Source organism: Tubulanus polymorphus, chromosome 3 (assembly GCF_964204645.1).
Source record: "Tubulanus polymorphus chromosome 3, tnTubPoly1.2, whole genome shotgun sequence".
NCBI classification, from domain to species: Eukaryota; Metazoa; Nemertea; class Palaeonemertea; order Tubulaniformes; family Tubulanidae; genus Tubulanus; species Tubulanus polymorphus.
Genome location: NC_134027.1, coordinates 9,618,838 through 9,644,378, shown reverse-complemented (window position 1 = coordinate 9,644,378; position 25,541 = coordinate 9,618,838). Strand labels below are relative to the sequence as shown.

The 25,541-nt window shown below is 37.6% G+C and overlaps 3 protein-coding genes across 3 annotated transcripts; 1 reads left to right on the top strand and 2 right to left on the bottom strand.

The window, feature by feature from the left end:
- Positions 1-62: 62 nt before the first annotated feature.
- LOC141901382 (importin-4-like) lies at positions 63-12,314 on the bottom strand. The gene is made up of 29 exons (XM_074788589.1): positions 12,239-12,314; positions 10,111-10,197; positions 9,920-10,005; positions 9,551-9,592; positions 9,337-9,472; positions 9,104-9,240; positions 8,938-8,980; positions 8,778-8,843; positions 8,300-8,401; positions 8,108-8,191; positions 7,681-7,821; positions 7,530-7,583; positions 7,341-7,450; positions 7,147-7,255; positions 6,914-7,055; positions 6,685-6,798; positions 6,452-6,568; positions 6,238-6,358; positions 6,010-6,121; positions 5,547-5,647; positions 5,286-5,363; positions 4,969-5,120; positions 4,549-4,742; positions 4,119-4,301; positions 1,356-1,564; positions 987-1,119; positions 804-908; positions 622-691; positions 63-454 (listed from the first exon to the last, which is right to left on the bottom strand). The coding sequence occupies exons 1-29, from the start codon at positions 12,302-12,304 to the stop codon at positions 327-329; spliced, it is 3,222 nt and encodes a 1,073-aa protein (XP_074644690.1). The 5' UTR covers positions 12,305-12,314; the 3' UTR covers positions 63-326.
- Positions 12,315-13,182: 868 nt separating this feature from the next.
- Positions 13,183-18,946, top strand: LOC141901334 (F-actin-capping protein subunit alpha-like). Its single transcript, XM_074788516.1, has 9 exons — positions 13,183-13,279; positions 14,004-14,119; positions 14,486-14,549; positions 14,671-14,741; positions 15,500-15,715; positions 15,831-15,915; positions 16,012-16,083; positions 17,027-17,089; positions 17,555-18,946. Exons 1-9 carry the CDS (start codon positions 13,241-13,243, stop codon positions 17,693-17,695), a joined length of 867 nt encoding a protein of 288 aa, XP_074644617.1. The 5' UTR covers positions 13,183-13,240; the 3' UTR covers positions 17,696-18,946.
- A 763-nt stretch (positions 18,947-19,709) lies between these two features.
- Positions 19,710-23,394, bottom strand: LOC141902285 (mitochondrial tRNA-specific 2-thiouridylase 1-like). The gene is made up of 8 exons (XM_074789944.1): positions 23,213-23,394; positions 22,187-22,352; positions 21,611-21,795; positions 21,362-21,534; positions 21,186-21,239; positions 20,849-20,915; positions 20,666-20,766; positions 19,710-20,110 (listed from the first exon to the last, which is right to left on the bottom strand). The coding sequence occupies exons 1-8, from the start codon at positions 23,298-23,300 to the stop codon at positions 19,766-19,768; spliced, it is 1,179 nt and encodes a 392-aa protein (XP_074646045.1). The 5' UTR covers positions 23,301-23,394; the 3' UTR covers positions 19,710-19,765.
- Between the last annotated feature and the right edge of the window lie 2,147 nt (positions 23,395-25,541).

Below are 25,541 nucleotides of genomic sequence, written 5' to 3'. Positions count from 1 at the left end.
AACAAAATCTTTAATTTTCTATAAATAATGACTAGTTTTTATTAAAACTTTCATAATACAAGAACATCATTTTCAAAACACAACTCGAGGTTTATAAGTGGTCAGGTAGGAAGACAAACTAGATTCAACTGCCTTTGAAAACACCATGCTTTAGCGAAATTAGAATCGTGATAATCACCTACTTAACAGACCAATTATAGTTCGATTCAAATCTTGAACAAAAACAACGTACTACATTCGATGAAGTAGAAACCATTAAATTAACTTCGAAACTCCAAAATAACTTTTTTTTTATCAAAAGTATCATTCAAACCTTAAATATTCAATCATATTTGGAGACAAGCTTGTAGTTTAGCAGCACCATCTGCTGGGAAGGAAGCTATAAACGATGTTAGATGTTCGGGCAGACGCTGATGTGCTGTACGAACCATCAATACAAGAACTTCTTGAGTATCTAAAATACAAATTTTTAGGAATGTGAATTACCATTGATACATACATTCATGATGATATATAGTACCAAGGTTTTTCTATGGATGGATGCATTGAAATGTACCTCGGACTTCGGAAACATGAACAACTACAGTTTACATATGATGATTACATACTGATATGACTAACCTAGCTTTATTTGATCAGTCTGCAAGACATGGGCAATCGCTGTGAATATCTTTGGAAGTTCACCCTTAATCTGCAAAGAAAATAGGAAATAATTCCTTGTGATGAGTAATAAACCTTTTAAGATGTACCGGTAACTCAATTGCAGATGCCATGATAAAAAACAGCTTAGAACATCAACTTACAGACGAATGGTCAGCTTCAAATAGTTTCCAAAGGCAAGTAAAAACTGTTTTGTTCTCCTCAAAATCTTCTTTCAATGGTAGACAAGACGTTACTATCGGTAATACCTACAAATATCAATCATCATATTTATTGAGCGTCTCGGATATGAGATTGATCAAAGATGGTGAAAGGCTAGAACTGACCTCATTAATTGGTACGGCATCAAAATTAGCCATGATCAGCCGACACATTGCGGCACAACAATTGTCTACAACGCGTACATTGCTTTCTTTTTGCAGAATGCCAATCAACTGATGAAGCACCTTCGGATATTTCCTGATGTGTTGATCAAGAAAAATTCAGTGGTATACAACGCAATGCTTACAAGGATAGAAAAGGATTTCATGCCCAGATAGGACCATAAAGCTGCACGCTGAAAAATCACAATCCATCAATTGTTATTACGATTTCTTAAATACTAGAAAACCGTTTTTATCATTTCAGATTGGGATAACAAAATCGTAACAAAATTTTACTTTGAAGTAGAACATATTTTTGAAACAAAAGGATACGAATACATAACTTGTCCAGCGTTGGCAGTGACCACGCCCAGAGCATACGCAGCATTGCTTCTAACTTCATCGTCCTCATCGCTGATCGCTGCATTTATCAACGGCATCAAATCCGATAAGAACGTTTCTGCCACAGCCGGCGATGCGTCTGCCGTTTCTCCGATCACGCCGATCGCAAATGATTTCTCCGAAATCGTTGAATTCTTTTTCTGCAATGATACACAGCAATTGGGTTGAAAGGCACAAATCCTCAAAATAACTAAGGGTTCAAGAATACCATGGAAGTATGCTCGACAATCTGACAATTTCAACAATATTCAACGCCAAGTGAAATGTTTGATAACTTAGATGGAACTCCCTGAGGAAACACTGGGTAACCTCATTTCCATATGCATTGTGTCCTATGACAGTGCTGGCAATTAATCATCAAGTATAAAGACTAAGTTAAAACATGTTAATATTTTCCTAAAAAACCACTCTCCAGATATAACTAGGGGTCCAGGGACACCATGCCCACTTGGGAAGTGGTTTCAAATGCTCAACAATCTAATAATTTCAATATTTAAAGCCCCCTGGTGACAAAATACAAAAACCAATGACCTTGAAACTCACCACAATCATAGAACATGTCAGCAGCTACAATTTTGTAATTGATTGTGATAAAAAAATAATTTTATATGGAAATACTAAGTTATTCTACTATTCAACGCCCCCTGGTGACCATATAGAATAACTAATTTCCTTAAAACTCACCACAATAATAGACGATGTCATGAGCTACAACTTTGCAATTGATTGTGGTAACAAAATATGTATTGGTACAAATAAAATTTAGAAATACTAAGATATTGTATCATTCAACGCCCCCTGGTGGCCATATACAAAAACCAATGAACTTGAAACTCACCACAATCATAGAACACGTTATAAGCTACAACTTTCTAATTCATTGTTGTAACAAAATATGCTTAGGTATCAATATAATGTCGAAAAACTTTTTCACACCTACAAATGAGTACTGATGACACCAAGATGGCCGCCAATTGCGTCATAATTGGCTGATCAAAAATACCTGTCTTAGGTATAAAACATTCCTCTCCAAAGAATACCCATCAGCAATTGCAATGAGAAATGGCAAACCAGTAGGAAGCTACAGGACTCAGAATTCAGGCCAAAATTAACATTTTTGGGCACTTAAAAGGTCCTAGGACAACCATCTTGAGTCTGATCAACCCAATTTTTGTTATGCTGATGGGCCCTGGGGGGTTTCAAATACATACGAAAGATCAAGGTAATTGATCAAGGCATCTTCAAAATTTCCCTCAAAAACGTGAAAAAAGTGCTGATTTTGGCGAACAACAATGGCTGCCAGTCGGCCATCTTGATTCTGACAGGGCCAGTTTTTGGGCTGAAGATGTGTCTAGGGTAGATACATGTATAAACCAAATATCAAGACATTACCTTGAAGCGTCTTCAAAACTACCCAAAATAACTGGATTCCGTCTACGGACGGACGGACGGACGAAAAGTGAACGCAATAGCCCGCTGGGACTTAAGTCCCAAGTGGGCTAACTAGGGGTCCAGGGACACCATGCCCACTTGGGAAGTGGTTCCAAATGCTCAACAATCTAACAATTTCAATATTCAACGCCCCCTGGTGACCATATACAAAAACCAATGACCTTGAAACTCACCACAATCATAGAGCATGTCAGCAGCTACGATTTTGTAATTGATTGTGATAACAAAATATGCCTCGTTACCAATTTAATATGGAAATACTAAGTTATTCTACTATTCAACGCCCCCTGGTGACCATATTCAAAACCCAATGACCTCGAAACTCACCACAATCATAGAACATGTCATGAACTACAACTTTGCAATTGATCATGGTAACAAAATATGCCTAGGTACCAATATAATAAGGAAATACTAAGTTATTCTACTATTCAACGCCCCCTGGTGACCATATAGAAAAACTAATGTCCTTAAAACTCGCACCAATCATAGATGATGTCATGAGCTACAACTTTCCAATTGATTGTGGTTATAAAATATGCATAGGTACGAATATAATAGAGAAATGCGAAGATATTGTATTATTCAACGCCCCCTGGTGGCCATATACGAAATCCAATTACCTTGAAACTCACCACAATTATAGAACACATTATGAGCTACAACTTTCTAATTGATTGTGGTAGCAAAATATGCTTAGGTATCAATATAATGTGGAAAAACTTTTTCCCACTTACGAATGAGTACTGGTGACACCAAGATGGCCGCCAATTGCGTCATAATTGGCTGATGAAAAATACCTGTCTCAGGTATAAAACATCCCTTTCCAAAGAATACCCATCACAAATTGCAATGAGAAATGGCAAACCAGTAGGAAGCTACAGGACTCAGGATTTGGGCCAAAATTAACATTTTTGGGCACTGAGAAGGTCATAGGACGGCCATCTTGAGTCTGATCGACCTAATTTTTGTTATGTTGATGGGCCCTGGGGGGATTCACATATATCCGAAAGATCAAGCTAATTGGTCAAAGCGTCTTCAAAATTTCCCTCAAAAAGTTCAAAAATGTGTAAAAAGTGCTGATTTTGGCGAACAATAATGGCTGCCAGTCGGCCATCTTGATTCTGACAGGGCCAGTTTTTGGGCTGAAGATGGGTCTACTCAAAACCCTAAATCAGATGAAGACCCAAATTGACCTTTTCGGACAACCATCTCATTTTTGTGTAATAGCGTGATACATACCAATCTTTTCTTGAGTTCCGGTATGATTTGTCGGAAGTATGGATTGAACTGTTCGTAGTTGACTAGTTTGGCTAGATTAGGTAAGATATCACCGGCGTATTCGATCAACATCGTGTCATACTCCGCTTCATCATCTTCCAACTCCGGATCATCGGCATCATCACTATATTGCTGACAACTGATCTGTGAATAAAATCTTTAATCATGAATCATAATACCAGTAATAATCCTTGCATATGAAGCCAAAAAGCCAATATTCTAACCTATTTACCCTAAAATATTGTGATTGGCTTTATATCAGACGGGTTTATTCCCATTTGGTACATTTGTGTACATGGAGCCAGCAGCCTGAATTTTAAATTCCAAAGGTCACCTAGGCTTATTGAGCAGGATAACAATTAAATATCAGGGATGCCATATGTATTCATACCTTCATTTGAATGACATCTTTCACGCAGGCAGCTATCATACTCAATAACTCTGTCTGCTGGCCTGGTTGCATTATATCAGCATCTAGAAACTCTTTGATGGCTTCGAGAGTCGTCATTGCGACAAGTCGGTCCGAATCGGTTTTGACAATCTCTATTAGTTTCGGTATGGACAAATTCATCATCTCGGCTTGTTCTTTAAATGAAAACAATGCCAACATAAAACTGATATTCTAAATAGGCAAGTAGCATATTGTCTCGTACAAAATGGGTCTAGTCTATTTCATTTAGTTAAAACTTCAAGAAACAGTCAATAATAGATGCTCTACAAAAAACGTGATCATTTCATTTTGAACGAATCATGCTTTCACTCGACAAAATTCAGAAATTCCGGAGATAAAGCAGTAATTAAGTAAACTTACTCATTTGAATTTCAGGATTTTCAGATTTTCCCATGAATTGTAGATAATTGCCGATAGCTATCGCAGCCCCTTTACGTATATTCGAGGCTGGATAATCCAACAGCTTACTCACTTCTAAGTAGGTGCTTTCTAAATGCGGCAAAAATGCTGCTCTGTAAAGTTGAATAATACAAACATATGAAATACGCATGATAAACACTTCAACTATGGTCTATTTCGTTCATGAAATCTAATGACAGGCATGCATTATTCATATCACGGGAAGGAAACTCACAAAATACTGGCAGATTAAGAAATCTGAAGTGAATGAACCTTACCCAGAATTTAGAGCAATTTCCCCTAAAGATGTGCAAGCATCTTCTTTTTCTTCAAGAAATGCATTCACTACGCTGTACCTGCAAAAACATTAACAATACCCAAGTTAGTCTAGTATCTAGCCATAACTAGTCTCGGGCCGAAATGCACGCTGTAGGGAACCCCTACATTGTCTGGTATTCAGACTATACCCTTGTTACCATGAGCTTAAGTCCTGAATCTTGTCCTACAGTTTTAGGATAAATTTTCTCAGCCATTCTTACCCTTGAACATCATCATCTTCATCCTCTTCACCGATGTCTTCCTCATCGTCATCATCGTCAAAGAGTTGATACTTATGCTCCTCTTCATTTCCGTAATGAACCTTACACAGAATGTAAATATACGTATATGAAGAGGAGAACAGATAATAAGTATAAAACCCACTATATACAGAATTCAAAAGATTATCATATTCAACAAGAATTAAGATCAAAATACACATAGTTATTCGTTTTTAAATCTTCATATATATACAAAGCAGGTTTTAAACTTATTATGAATCTTAATACGTGCAGGAGCAGGATTTATTCTAGTAACCAGTATACGTTGTTGTTCATGATAATACCGGTACTAGGTCATGATTTGGATTTCTATTCGTACTTATTATTTGTCATGATTTACTTGGAACATGAATTTTGAAGCGAATGAAATTATCGCCAAGCAAAACATTTTAGATATTCTTACCGTTACGCCTTCAGTTGATTTCACAGAATCAATCATCCAGGGAACCATGCTCGTCAAGTACTGAGCCATATTCTCTTTCAGCAATGTTGAAATCGCCGCGAACAAACCATATCTAAATTGAAAACATGCTACACTCTTAAGTCTTAGCGTAATCATTCGAGCACCCAGGTATACTATAAGGGCATTTGCCGTTTGTAGATCATCGATTGCCATCAGTCGGATACTTACACGCATCGTCGCAAATCAGGATCAGGAATTTCATCGACCAACTTGAGTCCTAGGTGAACGCACTCATCCGCTAATGGTAGGAAAGGCTCGCCAACTGTACGCGCGAGAACACCCAGAGTATCTTAAATACCGAATAGTATTGACAATGTACATATTATTGCAGTCATCTACTTCTGGGTGTAGACCCATTATTTTTGTGAACATCAACACCTACCAATTGCTTGTATTTTGAGCGGTAAATATTCGTCCGAATGCGGAACCATGAGAAAAACCTTCAACTTTTCAACTGTCGCGGTAAAATATGGCAGGAAATCTGTCTTGGCAGCATTAGCTGAAATATCATTCTTTCATGTGAATATAAATGTGTATTAATTATGTGATACACAGAGGAGTGTGTATTATCTCACCCCATACGAAATTCAGAATATGATTTCGAAGTTCACTTACAGATTGCAGCAATGGCACTGATTGTTAACTCAATAATGCGCTTAGAACCGTCTGGTGATAAGTTCAACAGCAGTCGTTCCATCAGTTTTGACAGATATGGCAAGATATCTTTACCTACATAAGGAAATAAACCATTAAAATTTTGAACGATATGAATCGAAAATGATATCGGGATTCAAAATTTTGTTCGAACTCATCTCGTGTAAATCTAACTCAATCTTCGACTTACCCATATTTTCGCAGAACATTTCTAACGCGTAGTACGTTTTGCTCAATATAGATATGCTCTGTTTTTTTTCCAACGCCCGCGGCTGCTCAAGACTTGCAAACAACAGTGGCAAAATTTCAGGCGCAAACTTACAAATATCCGGCTAAAGATCACAATAATGCACAGATTAGGACAACAAAGTGAACAAGTGCAGACCATTGCAGTAACATTTCAACTTAACATCATTTATATACCTCTAAATGCTCGGAAAATTGTCCTAAAGAGAAGAGAGCTGCTTCTTGCACCAGTTGACTGGGGTCCTGCATTCCTCTGTGCAAGCACTGGACAACTGTGGTCAGATATCTATTGTAAAGAAGCATTAAGCCAATTTAGATCGGAATCAACGCATCACCATACATTTCTCTACAAAAATAGTAACCGGGCTCACTTGTTGCGGATATTTTCAGAACAGCCTTCTGCCATGACTGCCATTGCCAGGTATGCAGCTTTCCGATGGTATGGGTCTGAATGTACCAATGCCGGTTGCACAAGGTGTAGCTAATATCATATATGATACGGTTATTTCACAGCGTAAAATATCACAACAAAATTTCAATCATTCTAATTCTGCACTTACCACTTTTGGCAGAACTTTTTCTGGCGGAATATGCAATGCAAGCGTATCAAGCACCTGGAAGTGTGACATGAAGTGTAATTAACAGTTACTAATAATCACTCTACAGATCCTGGTTTTTCATATCAGGGCTTTATTATTCAAAAGTTCTTACCTGAGCAGCGTAACTGGCAGCACCCTCTTCATCATCGTCATCATCATCATCGTCATCATCAGCATTATCTACAGGTGGACAACACATAACAGGGAAAACTGCTTCTATAATTGGCGAAACAAGTTTGTGTTTTAAAATCGCCTACAATTTAGAGAAAAACGTGTATACTATACAAATTTTGCATATTATCGAAGTTTTAAAGCAATTACAAAATACTGTGCCCAGTATTTGTCCGATTTGATGTAATCGACACCAATTAGCAAGTACATGTAGCTAGATTGAAATTTATGTAAATCAAATAAATTTCAATCTAGCTACATGTACTTGCTAATTGCCATAACTATTATAATAATAGTTATGGCTTTTTGCCGACATGGAAGTTCTATATTTTTCAAAACATGAAAAAAATTTTTTCCAAATATTCTACCTTTTTCTTCAATCTTGTTAACCAGCACATAAATGACATCGCCTTGACGCGTATATTGTCCCCATATTGAGCATTGACAGAAATCTGAAAATAAACGACGGAATCACGTGTCTCAGCACTTACAATCACTAGGATCAAGCAAAATAATTTTTTAAGTTTGAACACACATTTGTTCGGGTCCCAGAGCCCTACCTGGATGCAAAATTCAACGATCGTTTTCACATGCGGTCCGACGATAGAGACGTCGCATTCGATAAGTTCATCGAACAACTCCAATGCCTCGCACGCTTTATCCTGCAATTTGAAAAGAGCTAAATGGAAATGTTACAGTATAACTTACAGGCATATCGACATCGGTAAAAACAGTAGCAATAGGAAATGAGGCACGATACAACAAGAAATATGAACGAAAACATGAAAACTATAATATTCTAACAGAAATGTCCGTGTGGAGACCACACTAAAGAGAAAGCCCGAACAGCTACCTTTCTTTCTTCTTCACAATAACCATCTATCTATATATTACATGCACATATCAGTACGGACGTTTTTTATCTCATGATTGAACAAAATAGTACGCATACAGTATCGGTATGTTGTAATAAGGAAATGCACAGTGTAGGGTACTGTAGTAATAATCAAACTTGATAAATTCATCATTACTGCATACCTCGTCAGTATGAAGCAAATGCGCGATAACTTGCAAAACTTTTGGTATCAATACTTGATATTTGCCCTAGAAAATCAAAAGAAAAAAAAATCAGCCGATTCATTTCCTGACTGCTAGGGAAAGTGCAAAAATCATTTTGATCCGATTCCCAAATACATACCACCTCTTCAGTTCCGACATTAGCAACCAAATGTGTCAATGCCCTGTTTGAAATATTCGAAGTTCACATTATAAACATGAAAAAAGTAGCCAAAACATCATTATACATTATGGACTAGGAGAATCAGTTAGCTTCAAGTTACTGGAAGTATAAATCGATAACTTACAAAACAGAGTAGTACGGAACCATTGGGTTCTGGCTATCCTCTAGTGTTTTTGAAAACAAAGTTGCTAGATGTATCAACTGGGGCTTCAGTTTATCATCGGCGACTCCTGTTACCTTGCTCAATACGAACATGCCGAGCTAAACAAATCAAAAACGAATACAGGGTTATGCTCATCAGTAAAACCCAAATTAACCACACAACAGGCAGAATTTTCTTAATCAAGCATACCATACCTCTCGATAAAGAGGATTTTCACTGCACCCGACATACTGATTGATGAACTGAAATAATTCCGGCCATTGGCTTTCGTCGAGCTCATGTTTAGCGACAGTTCCGATCACTTGCGCTATCGAATTTCGTACTTGTTTCCTGAAAAAAGATGTAACATACACAAGATCTTCGGTCCGGATGAATGACTGAAAAAGGGTTGACTGATCCACAACTTACTCATTTTCTTGAATAAGGACCTGTAGAATGTTCTGTTTAATACTGGAATGTATAAAAAATGCTTTAATTAATGAAGAATAATATATTCATTGACAAAAATTTCACATAAAAACTATCAGGTCTTTTTTAAATTACTTGGAGTATGGTTTTTTTCAAGAAAAAAGTGGGAGGGCAGAGAGAAAAAAATAAAAATAAACTTTTTTCTAATTATTTGAATATTTTTTCAAATAATAAAGGCCTGCAGAAAAAATTAAGAGGAGAGAAAAATTGAGATGAATTTGATTCAAATGAAAAAACTAACTTTTTGCAAATCACGAGATTGAAAATTTAGATGAACATTAAAATGAATGAAGATGAGCGAAAACTTACGTATGCCTTATTTCTTGAGATAATGCCTTCCACTGTTTCTGTTTCGCAATTTTCCTTCGTAAAAGAACCCCTGCATAATTGCGTACCTAAAAATAAGAAAATTCATCTTACCATTCACATCTTAAAAAGCTTGTAAAATAACAATTTATTAAGTTGGTATATTATCAGTTACATGGGCTTAGTAGGTATACCTGTGGATCTGCTGATGTGGCAAGTACTTCAGTAAGGGCAGGTACAACGGATGGATCTTTAAAAGCCTCCTTGATCTGCTGGGTAGCCTGAAATCATTAGAATGCTGGGTTATAATTTGGAGGCCGAAATGCAATTAAAAACTATGGGATGTCGTCTATAGCCTAATACCTGGTAAGGACCTGAGGAGCCTGAAATCCACACCCAGGATTACAGCATAATTGATGTCTATAGGTGGTACCTAGGCTACTGGTTCGAATCTTCAATCAATTTTGGAGCCCCGACTACCGAGATGCGCTAGGCCCCCATCCTCTATGCTGTAGACAGCCAGATTCTTGTATTAAACCACAAACGATTGAATAGATGTTTGCTATGTTGCAATAGGCCTACATCCATGTTCAATAAAGAGAGAACTAAGTTATTGTCACAGTACTGTCTGCACTACGTCTACGCTCAAATTCGTGAGTGATAAATGGATAAATTACAGTTACACGTCGTTATCAGTCAGGAACACTTTCCAAAAACGGCTTATTCTGCCAATTTCGGCGTTTTCCGCCAATTACGGCAGAATCAGCCGTTTATGGATCACTCAGTTTTGAAACTTTCAGTCGTTTATGGCTTAATCAGCCAGTTTCAGCTCACTAAGTTTCGAGTTTTGCTTCAAAGTTTTTTGCGCACTTCCGGTCCAATTAGCGCATGTTGCCGATTACGTTATAATCTCGAGCAGACGATAAGCTTTCATATGACGCTAGGATGGAAATTTTTGAGCTAGGTAAAGTGGTCAAATTTACGTTTTTCTAAATGATTACGTCATATGAAGCCCAAAAACTCCGGGAAAACTCTCAAAACTACTACAGCATGAAACAAGTTTATTAATCATGATTTTTGTTAAAAATAAATTTGGGAACTAGTTTTAAAAATTATTATAAAGTTTTCAAGTAAACGTTGCCATGGGTACACATAAAAACATTCATCATTTCTGGCGTATTCCGCCGTTTTTGGCGTAGTTAGTTTTATAATCATAAACTATTATTAAAGCCATTATTGGCAGTCCACTTGTTATATATGAGGATTCCCCCACCCACTTAGACGTTTTCCCTAGTGTCTCCACTGTACTTTTTTCGGAATAAAATAATTAATTTGCTGAGTTGAACGGATGTGTCAATATTATATGTTAAAAATAAAATTATTATTATTATTATAATTATCATTCTCATAAGACAAATCAATCATGGACGTATAAACTAGTGTATCAAAAATCTAGTTTTAAGTTTTGCCCATGGTCTTATCTTGCCTAATAAAGCATAGAATGGTTGAGGGATATATTGGACTGCATGGTGTTGGTTAATTGAAGGTAATTAAGATCTTTGATGCCTCCAAGCTAATTGGACTTGTGATGGATAGTGATTGAATGAATTGGTGGCCGATGACGTTACAACTCAAAATCAATACAGCTGTATCTAGACTCATTTCAAAATACAACAAACATTTTCGAAACAATTTGGGATACATGTATGTATATATTTATTACATAGAATACAGGTATACAGAAAGAACAGAATTCAAATACATTTGCCATCGGAAACCCGTACATTTATATTTAATTCTTTCTTGAAGCCTGGAATGGATCAATGAGATTAATTTTTCGGCGAAAATATACAAATGTATGCCAGCAGGAAAGCGATGATGTCATAATAAGGACTCCCATCGAACTAAGCACTATAAATAGCACCTGTAAAACTATCTAAGCTAAAAACGTCGTTTCTGGCGATATAGTTTTAAAAACTGTAACAGCTGAAAACGGCGGAAATGGCGTTTTTAAGAACAAGCCAAAAATGGCAGAAAACACCGATTTCGGCTAAATTGGCAGAAGCAGTTTAAAACTGAGTAATCCATAAATGGCTGATTCTGCCGTTATTGGCGGAAAACGCCGAAATTGGCAGAATAAGCCTTTTTTGGAAAGTGTTCCTGACTGGACTGTGGTCTGGTTACCACCGGTACTTCTTGGGTCTTTTTTAACATAATTCTCAATTACACCCACAACATATATTGCAATGGTGAAAACAATCTTAATTCCAAGATTGACATAATTACAATTCAACGATCATATTAACAAAAATAACTGCCTACCTGTTGGATAATTGAATTATTCGGTATTAAAAGTTGTTTCAGCACGTTTTCCAAGGAGGCTGCCATGTTGGATAAATGCGAATTCAAATTTGGCGTGTTTATTGATCCTACCTTCAGTTGCAAGCACTAGGTCCGATGCACCATGTGCGGGACCTAACAGTTTTGGAGAAATTTACGGTTTGATGGTGCTGATTCTTAAAATATCTTATAATTAGCAGAATGATAGTAACTCCATTGCCGGCACAAAAACGTAAGATTGATTGGAGCCTGCGGATAATTATAGTACTGATCCGTAAGGGAAGCCGCATCATTTTTCAAAAAATTAAAAACGGAGATACGATGTCACTCTCTAGAGATCACGATCGTCCGCAATGCAGGTTTGTTCGGTCAATACGTAGGTGAAAAATCTGTCCCGGCGCTCGGTGTAATTCAATCAATATTTGATTACATTTGAAATCACTAGGGCTGACGTCTCCGTAGGCACCGATTATTCATAATATCGACTTCACCAAGAATCTTAGTGTCTGATGTACCACAGTTGGTTACGCTAGGATCGTAAGAGCGACGGAGATCACTGGTGGAGACAACCACTGCCAGTGCTGGGTGAAAATATCGACGAGAAAAGTTATCCTTTCTCGCATCAAATTTTAACTATGTATTGGTTGAAATGGAGCCGTTCTTTTCGGGAGTATTGAATTTTATACGTGTATCTTTTAATTTTCTTTTTTCCCCACTTATCTTAAACTTCCCCACTTATCTTTGTCTTGCATGCTATTTAATTGCTGTTATAGTTTTGTTATTTCGTGCTACTTAATAACCCTTAACCAATGCGTGTTCGTACAAATAAGGCGCAATAAAGATTTGCATCTGATTTTTGTCAGTTGGAGCCGCCCTAATTGCGTAAATGGCTATCGCGATTCGGATATATATCGGAGCCATCCACTGTTGAAAAAGTGGTTGCTTACTTTATTTAGGCGTGTCTACGCACTAGGAAACACGAAAATGACAGATTACGATGAACCAATTTCTGAAGCTGAACAGGTAACAGTTCAACATTTCAACTGAGAGCTTGATTTCGATATCATCGATATTTCTGAGAATCCCATTTCTTCGATTCTATTCCTATCCTATTCCTGCTCTTTTTAAAAAGCTCGACGTTGTTGTAAGATCAAACAAACCCGGAAGTGTATTCTGCTGGATTTTTGTAACCAGACAAATGAGTAGGTTTAGGCTTCCCCTTGTTCCAGGAACAACGGCTAGGTACTAGAATAACCCGGAAATTAATAATTTTTTCCTAAAAAGTGTTGCTGCCAGTCTATTTATTTTGGATTGTCCACGATCTTTTTGGGATATTTCGCTTAATTTTGGGTGTGCATACCTCAAATTGGTCTTAATCGAATCAACAGAGTTGTGCATTCCAGATGAATCATCGTTTTTATATCCATTTTACACTGTTTAGAAGGATTGATGAATATTCTCGAAAAATTGAGCTTTAAATCGACGAGAAAAGACCGCCATTTTGTTCGTTTTTGTTTATTTCTTTCCACAGTTGTGAGTTAAAGTTAGTTCATTTTCAGTGATTTAACTCAAGAGTTAAATGTTAACTCGGAACTGTGGAACTGGACCCAGGTTACTGACTAACCAAGGACATTAAAGTTCATTTGGAATGGTTTATCCGAGTTATAACAGGCTCTACTATAGTCAGGATGGCCTAACTTCAGTATTCTTATTTGATTGAAACCTATTTATGCATTTTGTGTTTTAGGTGAGGATAGCATCTGATTTTATTCTGCGCGCTCCACCGGGCGAGTTCAATGAAGTATTCAATGACGTCAGAATTCTTCTTAGCAATGACAAGCTTTTGAAAGAAGAGGCTTCCAGGTAATTCATGACTAGACTATACGTATTGGAATATACAGTTGGGTTACAATGAAAGCCTTCGATTTAATGATAAAAGCTATATGTTCAAATTAGAGGCGTGAAAATAGAGAAGTGAAAATTCTATCATGAAAGGATTGGCTGATTGAATATATTGATTACAGGGTCTACTCTTCCATAGACAATACCTAGTTAGAACTAGTGTCATACAGTACTTTGCAACTTCGTCGTGATATCTTCACAAGGATTCAACACTGATAGCTTGTATCAGAGCTCTGTGACAGTCCTATGAAATCCTGCTATCGAATAGATTATGTGCCCCTAGAAATAACTTCGAAGAAGTGTAAAATTAATTTTATTTATTTGTAGTGCTTTCGCGCAGTATAACAAGGATCAATACGTGCCATGCAAAATTCCAGGGTCCGATAAACAGGTAATTTTGATGTATTCTGAAAATGAAATTGTAATTTCATGTCGTGTTAACATTCCTACGCCACTCTGGCAGTCCGGTGATTTGGTGCTGTCATAGAACAAATACTTTTCTATCTTTACAGGTGTTGATAACACAATACAACGATCTGGGAGATGGGACTTTCTTCGACCCCAGGACAAAGCAAAAATTCAGGTCAGTTTGAATTGAATATATTTCAATGTCATTGGCAATAAACATAGAACACGAGGCGTTCTTTGAAAAAGACCGAAACGTGTAAATTCTTTGCGACTGTATTGCAAGGTTTGAACGTCGTTAATGCTTAAACAATGTTTATTCTGAATAATGTATACTAGAGCAATACCCGTGAAAACCACACATGATTTTTTTAGCCCAGAATTTCAAACTTTGATTTATTTGCCATGGAATTTAGTCGGACAATTTAGAAACTATCTAGGCAACCATATGAACTTCAATAACGTGTATCCTTGGAGACCAGAACTATTAGAGGCGAACAAGACTCTTAAACTTCTGGTTTAATAGGTGCAAGTGTAGTGCTCTACTAACTGGTCCATTGTGACTGCATCAGTGATAGTCTATAATGAGAATTCCTGCTCACTGACTGGCTGAAGTTTCGTTTGCCTCCGATTGGCCCCCTGCAAATATTTTCACACACATTTATAGCCATTGCATTAGTTAATTTATACAATGATTGATGACTACCACACTAAATTTCAAAGCCCAGTTCTCTTTTATCATAGTTTATCAATAAGGTTTTCGAAGATTCGAAGCTTACTGTGCAGCATACTTAAAAACTCTAAGAATTTGGCATAACTTATGTCATTCTTCTAAATTTTCCTAATGACGTGTAACATTAATGACATTGAGATTGGTAGAACCGTCTGCAAGTCTTACAGATTATAAACGTTGATATATATATTTTATATATTCAGTTATGACCATCTACGTAAAGAAGCTTCTAACTGCGAACCGGTTAATATCGACAACGCGTCCGAGGGCTGGCGATCGGCATTAGACTCCGCACTATCACAATACGTACCGGATCACTACAAACAGGGCTGCTACGCGGTGTTCGGTAGTTCGTCGGGTGGTAACATAACGTTAAACGTTTGCATCGAGAGCCATCAATTTTCGCCCCAAAATTTTTGGTAAGAATGAATTGCGTCGTCACAAAATGTAAAAGGATGATTAGAATCAAACTCGAGTGAGTAAATTATGTGAAATTTACTTAGAGCGTGAATTATGCGCTGTTGTTATTTCTAGGAATGGCCGATGGCGATCGACGTGGACTGTGACATTCCCCAAATCTGGTGGCACTGCTGAACTGAAAGGTTTACTTAAAATTCAGGTACAATCTTAAGTCAGAAAGATTTAAAAAATCTATCGCAGTTACACGTCGGTAACTGTAAATGGATAATGTTCAATTTCTGTTATGGCGTTATAGGTCCATTATTATGAAGATGGCAACGTGCAATTAGTCAGTTCAAAGGACATCAAAGAGCCGTTGGTAATCAAGGTAAGTTTACGAAGGACATCGTTGATAGAAAACTGCATCAAATCCATAACTAGGGATGACAAAATAACGAAAAATCCCGCTATATAGACGCCATGTCTTGATTGATTTGATGCCAAGCCAAATCGATCATGCGAGAATATCTTAGTAGAATAGACACACTCTTATGTGGTGAATTAGAATAGATAATGATGTCCTCTAGTGAGAGTCTGAAACCTATTCAATCTCATTTTAATGATCATTATTTCAGGTAGATTCGTTATGATTACATGATACCACTAAGGCCAAAAGAAAAGATGCCTTGTTTCTCATCACACTTTTGTTTTTTACCATGACGAGAGCGGGGGTTTTTATTTTTATGTATTTAAAAAAAAAAAGTAGAAATAAAAAGAACTGTTTGAATTTTTTTTGGAGATGCGGGAGGTGTCTTTTTATTTTTATTATATCAATAAAAATATCCCTCTGACATATTCTCTTCAGATGCGGGAGGTAGTTTTTTTTATTTTACCAAGAGAAATCGCTTCGAAATAAGAATCACGCCAGAAATCAAGCTCCACATCGACCTTGGCATTTGTCATTTAGGCCTACGGTAACCGACTGCGTTGATATGGGTTCGAGTCACCAGTGTGGTGCCGATGATATTTATACGATCAACTTTTCTCGATACGTTCATAGAGAAATAAAATGATAAAAAGATGACGATATGCGTATTATATCAATGCGGGCGGGCGGATTTTAATTTCTATAAAAAACAAATTTATTTTCGAGCTATGATGCGGGAGGGCGGACTTAATTTTTATCGCTAATTTGCCGATGATTTTTCCGATGCGGGCGGGATTTCAAAATCATGAGAAACAAGACATCTTTTTTTTGGCCTAAGATTATCTGGATAAAGCCGGTTTGTCTGTCTGCGTTGACATACTATTTTACTATTTCTTTATTTCAGAGCGAGACTCAGGCAGCTACAGAAATTTGTAAAATTGTTGCTGATGCAGAAAGCGATTACCAGGTATTGATTTGTTAATCACTTTGTTATTTGTGATGCGTTAAAATCGAAAAGAACTTTTTCGAATAAGGAACCCGGGTTGGTCGCGTTGTACCATTTGTATTAAAGAATTCCGTGTAGAGACTGTATCAATTTCCCTGATCATTGAATCAGCTCAGTGAAATATGGAATAATGGTCAAATCTCAACCAGGGGCAGATTCAGGGGGTGCGCACGGCCTTCGCCACATGTCGAAATGCCCTAAAATTTTAGGGAGAAATGATAAATATTGAACTGATACTTAAAAAAGGTGATATTCATAAGCTTGTTCTTGTATTCTCAAAAATAAATTATGTGTTGCCTGATGAGTTTCTTTCTGAACGCCCTTGTAATTAGGATATGCCCTGTTTCGGGGTACACCCCCCCCCCCTTAAATCCCCCTGTTAACCAACCCTAGTTTGCAGTTGAATGTGTTGCTTTTGTTTTTCAGTCGGCAATCAACGAGAACTACCAATCAATGGCCGAAACAACGTTTAAAGCACTGCGGCGACAACTTCCTATCACTCGAACGAAAATCGACTGGAATAAATTGATCAGCTATAAAATCGGCAGCGAACTACAAAAAATTTGATTCGGTCTTCGCGGGAGGTTTATCGCTGCCATTATTTACGTTTTGAATTATTATCAATTATGATTATTATTATTATATATGAATTGGATTGACTTGATCTTCATTATTACACACTTTTAGTCTAAGTATAGAGAGTGACGGGAACATTTGTAGAGCTAACCAGATCATCAAGGCTGTTCCTGGACACCGTACTTCAACGCGTTTAATGCCAGCCTGCACGAGATGTAAATTATGGACGCGTGGCGAACCAGTTGTCAATGCATCTATTGTTTTGAGATCGAACCAAAAACTAGTTTATATATATTTTTGGAGACAGTGGTACTCAATTGAAATGTGCCCGAGTAACTGAAATTTCGTTTAGAAAATATGGGCTGGCAGTCAACATTAGATTGTTTTAGTTTTGACAGAAATTTTCCAAAAATGTCTTTTTTGCCACAGGCATTATGTTCTCTCGTCTTGTCAAAGTATTTTGTTCAAAAATTTTACTTATTGGGTATGTAGTCAATCAATTTTGATACGTAGCATCTATGGACCAGTACAATAGGCGATGTAAATCATTCAGTTTATGATCATATTCTACATGGCTGTCATACATGTTTCCTAGATTTGATCAAATGCGGTGATAGTTTCACTGTATATTATTCGATAGGCTTTTGAGAATTTGGCCCTGATGGGAACTGTCGCAAACATCCGTCAACTACGCTATTGGATCTGGCCAAATTGTTTTCTTGGCTTTATGCCTTAGTTAGCAATGAAATTCCTAAAAACTAAGGCTTTAATTGCCTTAAAGTTGAATCAGTTGTTTCCAGTGTGTGTATGTTAATTTATTTGTCACAAATTGTTTCAAAATGTTTTGTAATTTTTCCGTTTTATTTTAGTGGAGTCCCGCGACGTAGGTCAAATATTTCAAATGTATATTATAATTATAATTGGCAACATTTATCATTAATATAAACACTAGATTGTCCAAATTTTAGCAAAAGCTTTATTATTATCAATGATATTAGTAATATGATTATTAATGCATTATTTTGTATTCATTATTACGTAATATTCCAGAGTGACTCATTCTCACTGTTGATAGTTGCTCGTTGTTTAAGTCAATGGGATCATAGACATTATGATATATGTAAAAACTTACACAACATATGTATTCCAGAGGGAGTCCAAATTGAAAATCCAATTGCGTGAAAATGATGTGCTACTCTGTATTTTCTTAATATAACTTGATTTTGTAAATATAGCTCACCTTTAAAAAAAACCATTTCGTAGTACGGTATTCTTTGGCTGATATATTACTTCTGTTTCAAGGAGGGCTAAAAATCCACCTGCTAAGTTGCCTTGTAAGGGATCATTTAATTAGTGCATACACCTTTACGCACAAATGCCCTTGCCGATTTTTAACCCCCTACCTTATGCACATCATACTTTTTGCAACTATCCCTTCGTGTACGTATGAGCCTCATGTCTTTGCTTGCCTCGAACATAGGCATTTGCTCAAAAGCCTTAGAAAACTATTTATCCATTGTGAACGTAACCTCAATGTCTCCCGGTGACATATGAAACTAGAAGACGAAAGCAATTACGGACAGTAATTAAATAGTTGTCTTTATTAATGACTTATGCAATATTATGGTTATAATGGCTCAATGACAAAGATAACACTGCGTATGGAGAATTTATAACCACGGCCTCCCCCGCATACATAACCATATGCATTCTGATGAGAATATTATACTATGTGCGTACGTTGCTAATTGAATGAGCCCTATTATAGGGTTCATTAGGCTAATGAACAAGATAGATTCATCCCCAACTCGACAAGAGTCATGTCATCTGTGATACACACATTTTCAACTCGACGACTGAGTAAGATTAGCTAAAATCTGCAACCTTTCAGCCTTCTAGTCTTCTTACTTTCAGCCTTCAACTGGAGTAAAATTCAGTAAGTAAAACTAAACCAAACCTTTGAAAAGCCTTTGAATAATAAAAGGAAAGTTTCACTCGTGGCTCATGATAAATATTTATTGATACTTAAAATTTTAATATATTGTCTAATCTGGCGTATTATCAACTGAATTCGTTTGGATTTTCAATCGGTTTTGATCCATTCATCACGTACGATGATGGCCCGGTGCGCACGATCTCCGCGCTGCCAAGACACTCCTCATCCTTGTAGAATACGGCGAATTGTCCAGGCGTAACAGCTCTCATCAGTTGCGAGAACGACACGATTAAACAGTTACTGCCACTGAGCGTTAGTGTACATTTGACGAGCGGGTGCACGTGTTGAAAACGAAAGTCGCAATCGAACATTTGGTTCTGTAACAAATCGCGTGGTGGCAAATGAATCCAATGCGCCGGTTTTGTGAACAAAGTTTGCGTGAATAAGGCCGGATGATTAGTCCCGGGTACCTGTAATTTTAGAAAATAATTAGCAAATATTAGCTTAATGGCTCTGGTCACGCTGAATAACTACATTTGTATAGCAGTTGATAATGACGGGTTCATAGTAATAAGGCTGAGGAAAGCACTTTTTGATAGTAGTACAAGTAAGTGCTTTTTATGAAGGTAGAGGTGACATTTTTCTTGTCATTTAAGACCGAGGCCCTTGTTCTAATCCACAACATTTTGATTGGTGGTCTACTTACAACAAGGGAACAGTAGATAGAAGTAGAGGACAAGCTATTATGGACTTAATGTTTATAAAGACATAGATATTGGCATAACTCACAATTCAATTGTCCATACTCTTGATTCAAAAGCAAATAAGTCAACAAGCACTTATTGAAATTTTTATGAAACGAAAGTACAACCGATATTTAAAATGAGCACTTACTAAATTTTTTCAAAAGTAAGCACTTTCCACTCACTATGAACCCTGAATATCTTTCTATAACCCCCTCTAAATTTCAATGCACGCCACCCCCAATTTGTACAAAATACCACCTGACATTGGCATTCACTCACCACAAATATATTTTGAGTTTTGTGGTCCATTTCAGCGATAAACATGGCATGTTTCAGACCGGATATATTTGCTCGTTGCCCAAGTGTGAAATAATGAGTTCCTAGCAAAATGAATACATTATACCATTGTAATTATTTTCTATAATGAGCTCAATACGAACCCTAATCCAGAACCATATTTACCTTTATGGGTACCAATTTTGTTACCAGTTTCAAGATTGATGAAATTGCCAGTTTTTGGTTGGATGTACTGAAAGTTAGTCCAAATAAACAACATGTATAAGATTTATGGCAAGTAACGAGACGAGTAGTATTGTATAAGTTAACTATTTATTTGACGCACGAACTTTCGCTTCTAATGAATAGAAACTTCATCAGGTGAATGAGTCATTCACCTGATTCGGCTACTTTACGAATATTCTCAATATTCCCATTGCTTAGAATAGCTGCTAGAGCACCATAGGCCAATATCTTGGATATCATTACAGGACATAATACACAATTTATTTTAAGTATTCACCTGTTCAATGAAGGTCTTAAAGTCCCGGGAACCAATGAAACACATGCCCATACTCTGTGGAAAGAATGTTAAGACTAGTTTTAGCTGGTTTTCACTACAAGCAATCGTGTATCTAAGACCAACCTTAAGCTTCAGTCAATTTAGACCAATGTATGTCCAGGAAAAATATAACTTACCTCTTTCTTTGCAGCTATGCGTTCTAAGCCAATACGCTTGGCTATTTCTTTGACAATATTTTTGTGGAAATCACCGATTGGAAATACGGCTTTTTGCAATGCCATCTGTGAAATCTGGGACAAAAAGAATGTCTGGTCCTTCCAGTGATCCTGAGCTTTCAGCAATTTTACGCCTATAATGAAATAACATCAAGACACCGGTAACCAAAACTGATGTTAAAATATCATGTCTGCTAAGTTGCGCTATACCTTGTGAAGTGTCGAATCTATGCGGATCTTCTCCAGAACTCGTTTTAGCGTAATGCCCTGTTGCGACATAGTCAGCTCCCAGGCGGTTGACCGAATAGTCCAAAAATGCATTGAATTTAATGTGCTTGTTACAAAGTATATCGGGATTCGGGGTGTAACCATTTTCATAGCTTCGTATCATGTACCTGAGGGTGGAAAAAGAACATCATTAAGAAAATTTCTTCACTCCAACATTTAATCAGAGTTTTCCACAACAGGTTTTGTAGGGGCGGCCACCCCTTTCATTCTTACGTCCATCCCTCTGAAAATCAGTGACTCCTTATGAAATATCTGCTGCCCCTACCAGAAATAGAAGATTACACCAAAATTAAGCTTGGATTTCTTTAATTTTCGGAGATCAAAAGCCTCGCTACTTCAGCAGCCACGAAGTCATACGCTTAACAATGAATGCAGCCCCTTTAAAATTCCAGCATATGGAGAACATTTCAATAATGATTAGATATTTGTATGTCCAGTATTAAAAACTCTCCAGCATTTCAGACTAGCTAAGTTTACAAACTGTTACTGGAAACTTACGAAAAAACATCATTCCAGTACTCCTTGACAAAATTTACCTCGTGCAGAGGTATATCTAGTTTCTTGCATACATATTCCGCATCTTCTAAATCTTTATCGACTGAACAAACACCGAATTCATCTCGACCATCCCAGTTACGCATAAACACACCGGTTACACGATGACCTAAAAGATTTGATTTAAAACATTTTAAAACCTGGCGAGACCTGGCTGGTAAATTAGAAATAGAAACTCAGTGTTGTCAGTTCCCAGCAGACAAACAGTGACTAGACTTGTTCGTTCCTAATCCCAGGATTTTACTGTTATTTAAGCTTAGATTTTGGATCCCCAGTTTGAAGTACAAGCCCGTGGGCAAACAGCCATTCATTCATCCCTTCCACCCTCTGGTAGGGATTTGAACTAGGCCTATATAGACAGTAACCTGTCCATGGATATTGTCAAAACCACAGGCCTAAGCCCAACCGATTTATAAAGGTGTACCACAACTTAGCTTAGATGATGTCATTAGGCTTATTAGCCAATCAGCAACTGGTCCATTTTAGCCCAGTTAATCTGTGAAATTTGCTTCACCTAGGGATTATACTCCGTGAGCAATCTGATTGACGCCACAAGTTGTTATCACTAGGCAAACCTGCGTACCAGGGTTAGCGTAGTATAGTATAGTATGTTGTTCCTCAAACAGGGGACCGTAACAATGTCTGGTATTCAGACTAGGGTTAGCATGGCAAGGTTTTGTGCTGAGTCAAGCGATGACATCACTAGGCCTATTAGATTCGCATCCCTGCTAAGGAAGGATGTCCCATCATAGCTAATGAGCATTTTCACACTAAGGCCAAGGCCCCTTACAGCGGCAAGGAAGGCCAGGCCCAAGGGTAGGGTTCGTTAGGCCCAAGTCAGTAACCGGATCAGATATTTTTGCAAACCACAAGTATAAGCCCATCCGATTATAATAGCTTACCACCAACAATTTTAGGTAACTAACTAGGTTAGGCCTTAGGCCTCGGGAACAGGTAGTGTAGGCCTACCTTTCTTTTTCAGCAGCATCGCAGCAACTGCACTGTCCACTCCACCAGAAATGCCACATACTATGTGTTTACTAGCCTTTCTTATCATAATGATGTTGAAAAAATAAGATTTTTATGTCAAGCTACCGCCTACATCATCATCAAAATGGGATAAAACCGATAAAACATATGCAATATATTTTCATTCAGTCTGCGGCCTTGAAAAAAACGTAACCGCAATATAATCCCTTAATTATCGAGACCAACCGATCAAAGCCTAGGTGTCAATATACAGCGGGTCGCGATAGCGGGTCTTCGCGGCACTTCATCACCACGTCCCCCGTGGTTACTGCCGTAGCCATAACAAACATATTACGAGTACACAATAGATAAGAGTGATTGTTGGCATTTTCAGCATTTCCACGATGTACTAACTGGGGCTCGCAACGTAGGGAAACACTACGAGGACACCGGCCGCGCCGGCCGAAGATTGGGATTTGTAACTTAGCTTTATAAACGGGGCTTATGCACCAACGTAGTCGTTTGTAAAAATATCCTTATCCTGAAACCAAACGTCTGTCCGTTGTGGTTTTAAGACCTTTTCGTACTACCAAAGCGACTCAGTTGCGTCGTCTATTGCGGCGATTGTTTATCGACGATCTGCCAACTAGTGTGACTGGAAACGACACTTTTGTTAACGAGTTCTTATCGAAGCTCATGCTACAGTAATCTTGAATAATTTTTTTGTAGTAGCATGGCATCCTACTGACGATAGTTGAATTAGGCTACGCCGCGTAGAAACGAGAAAGACAATCCCGTCATTTTACCACTGGAACCGGCGTAAATTACGGCGGCGCAATCGAAGCAAGTGCGATACATTAACTATCGGAAAGTTTAAGCCTACCTGATTTTTACCGACCATTTTCTTCTACGTGAGGTGAAATCTGTTGTCATGAAAATTCGGTATATCTAATAAATAAAGGTAAAGGATTTCTAATTGTGTTTACGTAGATTTTGTGCGGCTTAAAAACAATCGTTAGAATTTGTTTGTGCCACGAATCGGCTAGAAAAAATTATGCAAGAAATTGGCCATCATATATTTCAGTTTCGCTCTTCATTATAGTTTCTTATTCAGTTTCCGTCGGATATCAGCTCGGTTAGGTTGTGGTCACAATCGATTACCCCGCTCATCTGAGTATGATTTTTTTCATATATAGCACCCCCATTCTACAAAAATTTATAAAATTAATAATGTCACGTATCACAAAAATTATGGTTCAGTGATAAGTACTAAATTGACAACCTTCTAATTCTCAAAAAAGAGAAGATGATTCCTGATTTGTTGTGTGAAAAATGATTTCTTGTGGAACTACCTCCAAGCAATACCCGTATTTTTCGATTGTAAATCTAATGAACCCAAAACCATTGTTGAACCTGGACTCCATCGCCAAACCTGGGATTAAAAGCGTTTGTAGAGACACTGAGTACCGTCCCATGTAATCGTTTACCAATCGAATTACTGAACGTTGAATGTTGAAATCAGGCGATGCTTCGAAATGGCGAACAGTTACTTAAACATTTTTAGTTGTCGTTTTAACCAAACACAAGCTGCAGAAAATCTCAGACAAATGAGTGCGAAAATACGACAGTCTAACGACGTAAACTGGAAAGCTAGTAGCGTTGTTGACGAAAGAAATGTTTGAAGACAGCCAATACAGATCGCGGAGGTGAGACATATCTTGTAAGCTAACTAAATGCGGATTTCTGATGACGTAATATCCATAAAGCAACCCCGATGTCATGGGTAGATTACATAGGACGAAAAGCATAGCTACGATCATCAATGTAATACTGACGCTCTTTTCGTTGCTTTTACCGGAGCCCGATGTACGGCCACCCGACGTCCAGCGCGATCGAAATAACGCCAAACACATCAAACCATTGATTAGTAATAGCAGAAACGACGGCATAACATAATAACCCATAATCATCAGTAGAAAACGAACGGAGTACATGATATCTTCGTTGATCGCACGATTTTCCGTGCAGACAACTTTCTGCCCGGCGGTGTTAAATTCTGGGGCTACCTCGAAAAAGAAAGCTTGCCTGATTTCGAGGACCGCGAACACGAAACCGGCAACCGATAGTAACGTAATCCGCATGTTCGGCGTGACACGCAACGTTTGCATCGGGAACTGAATAGCGCAAAATCGCTCAACTGTCATAGATATCGTGATAAACGCCGACATACCCAAGCACCAATAGAGAACGTAATACGATAACTTACAACTAACATTACTCAAAGCATAGATATCAACGCCGTATCGAGCATCGGTTAGCGACGAAAGAC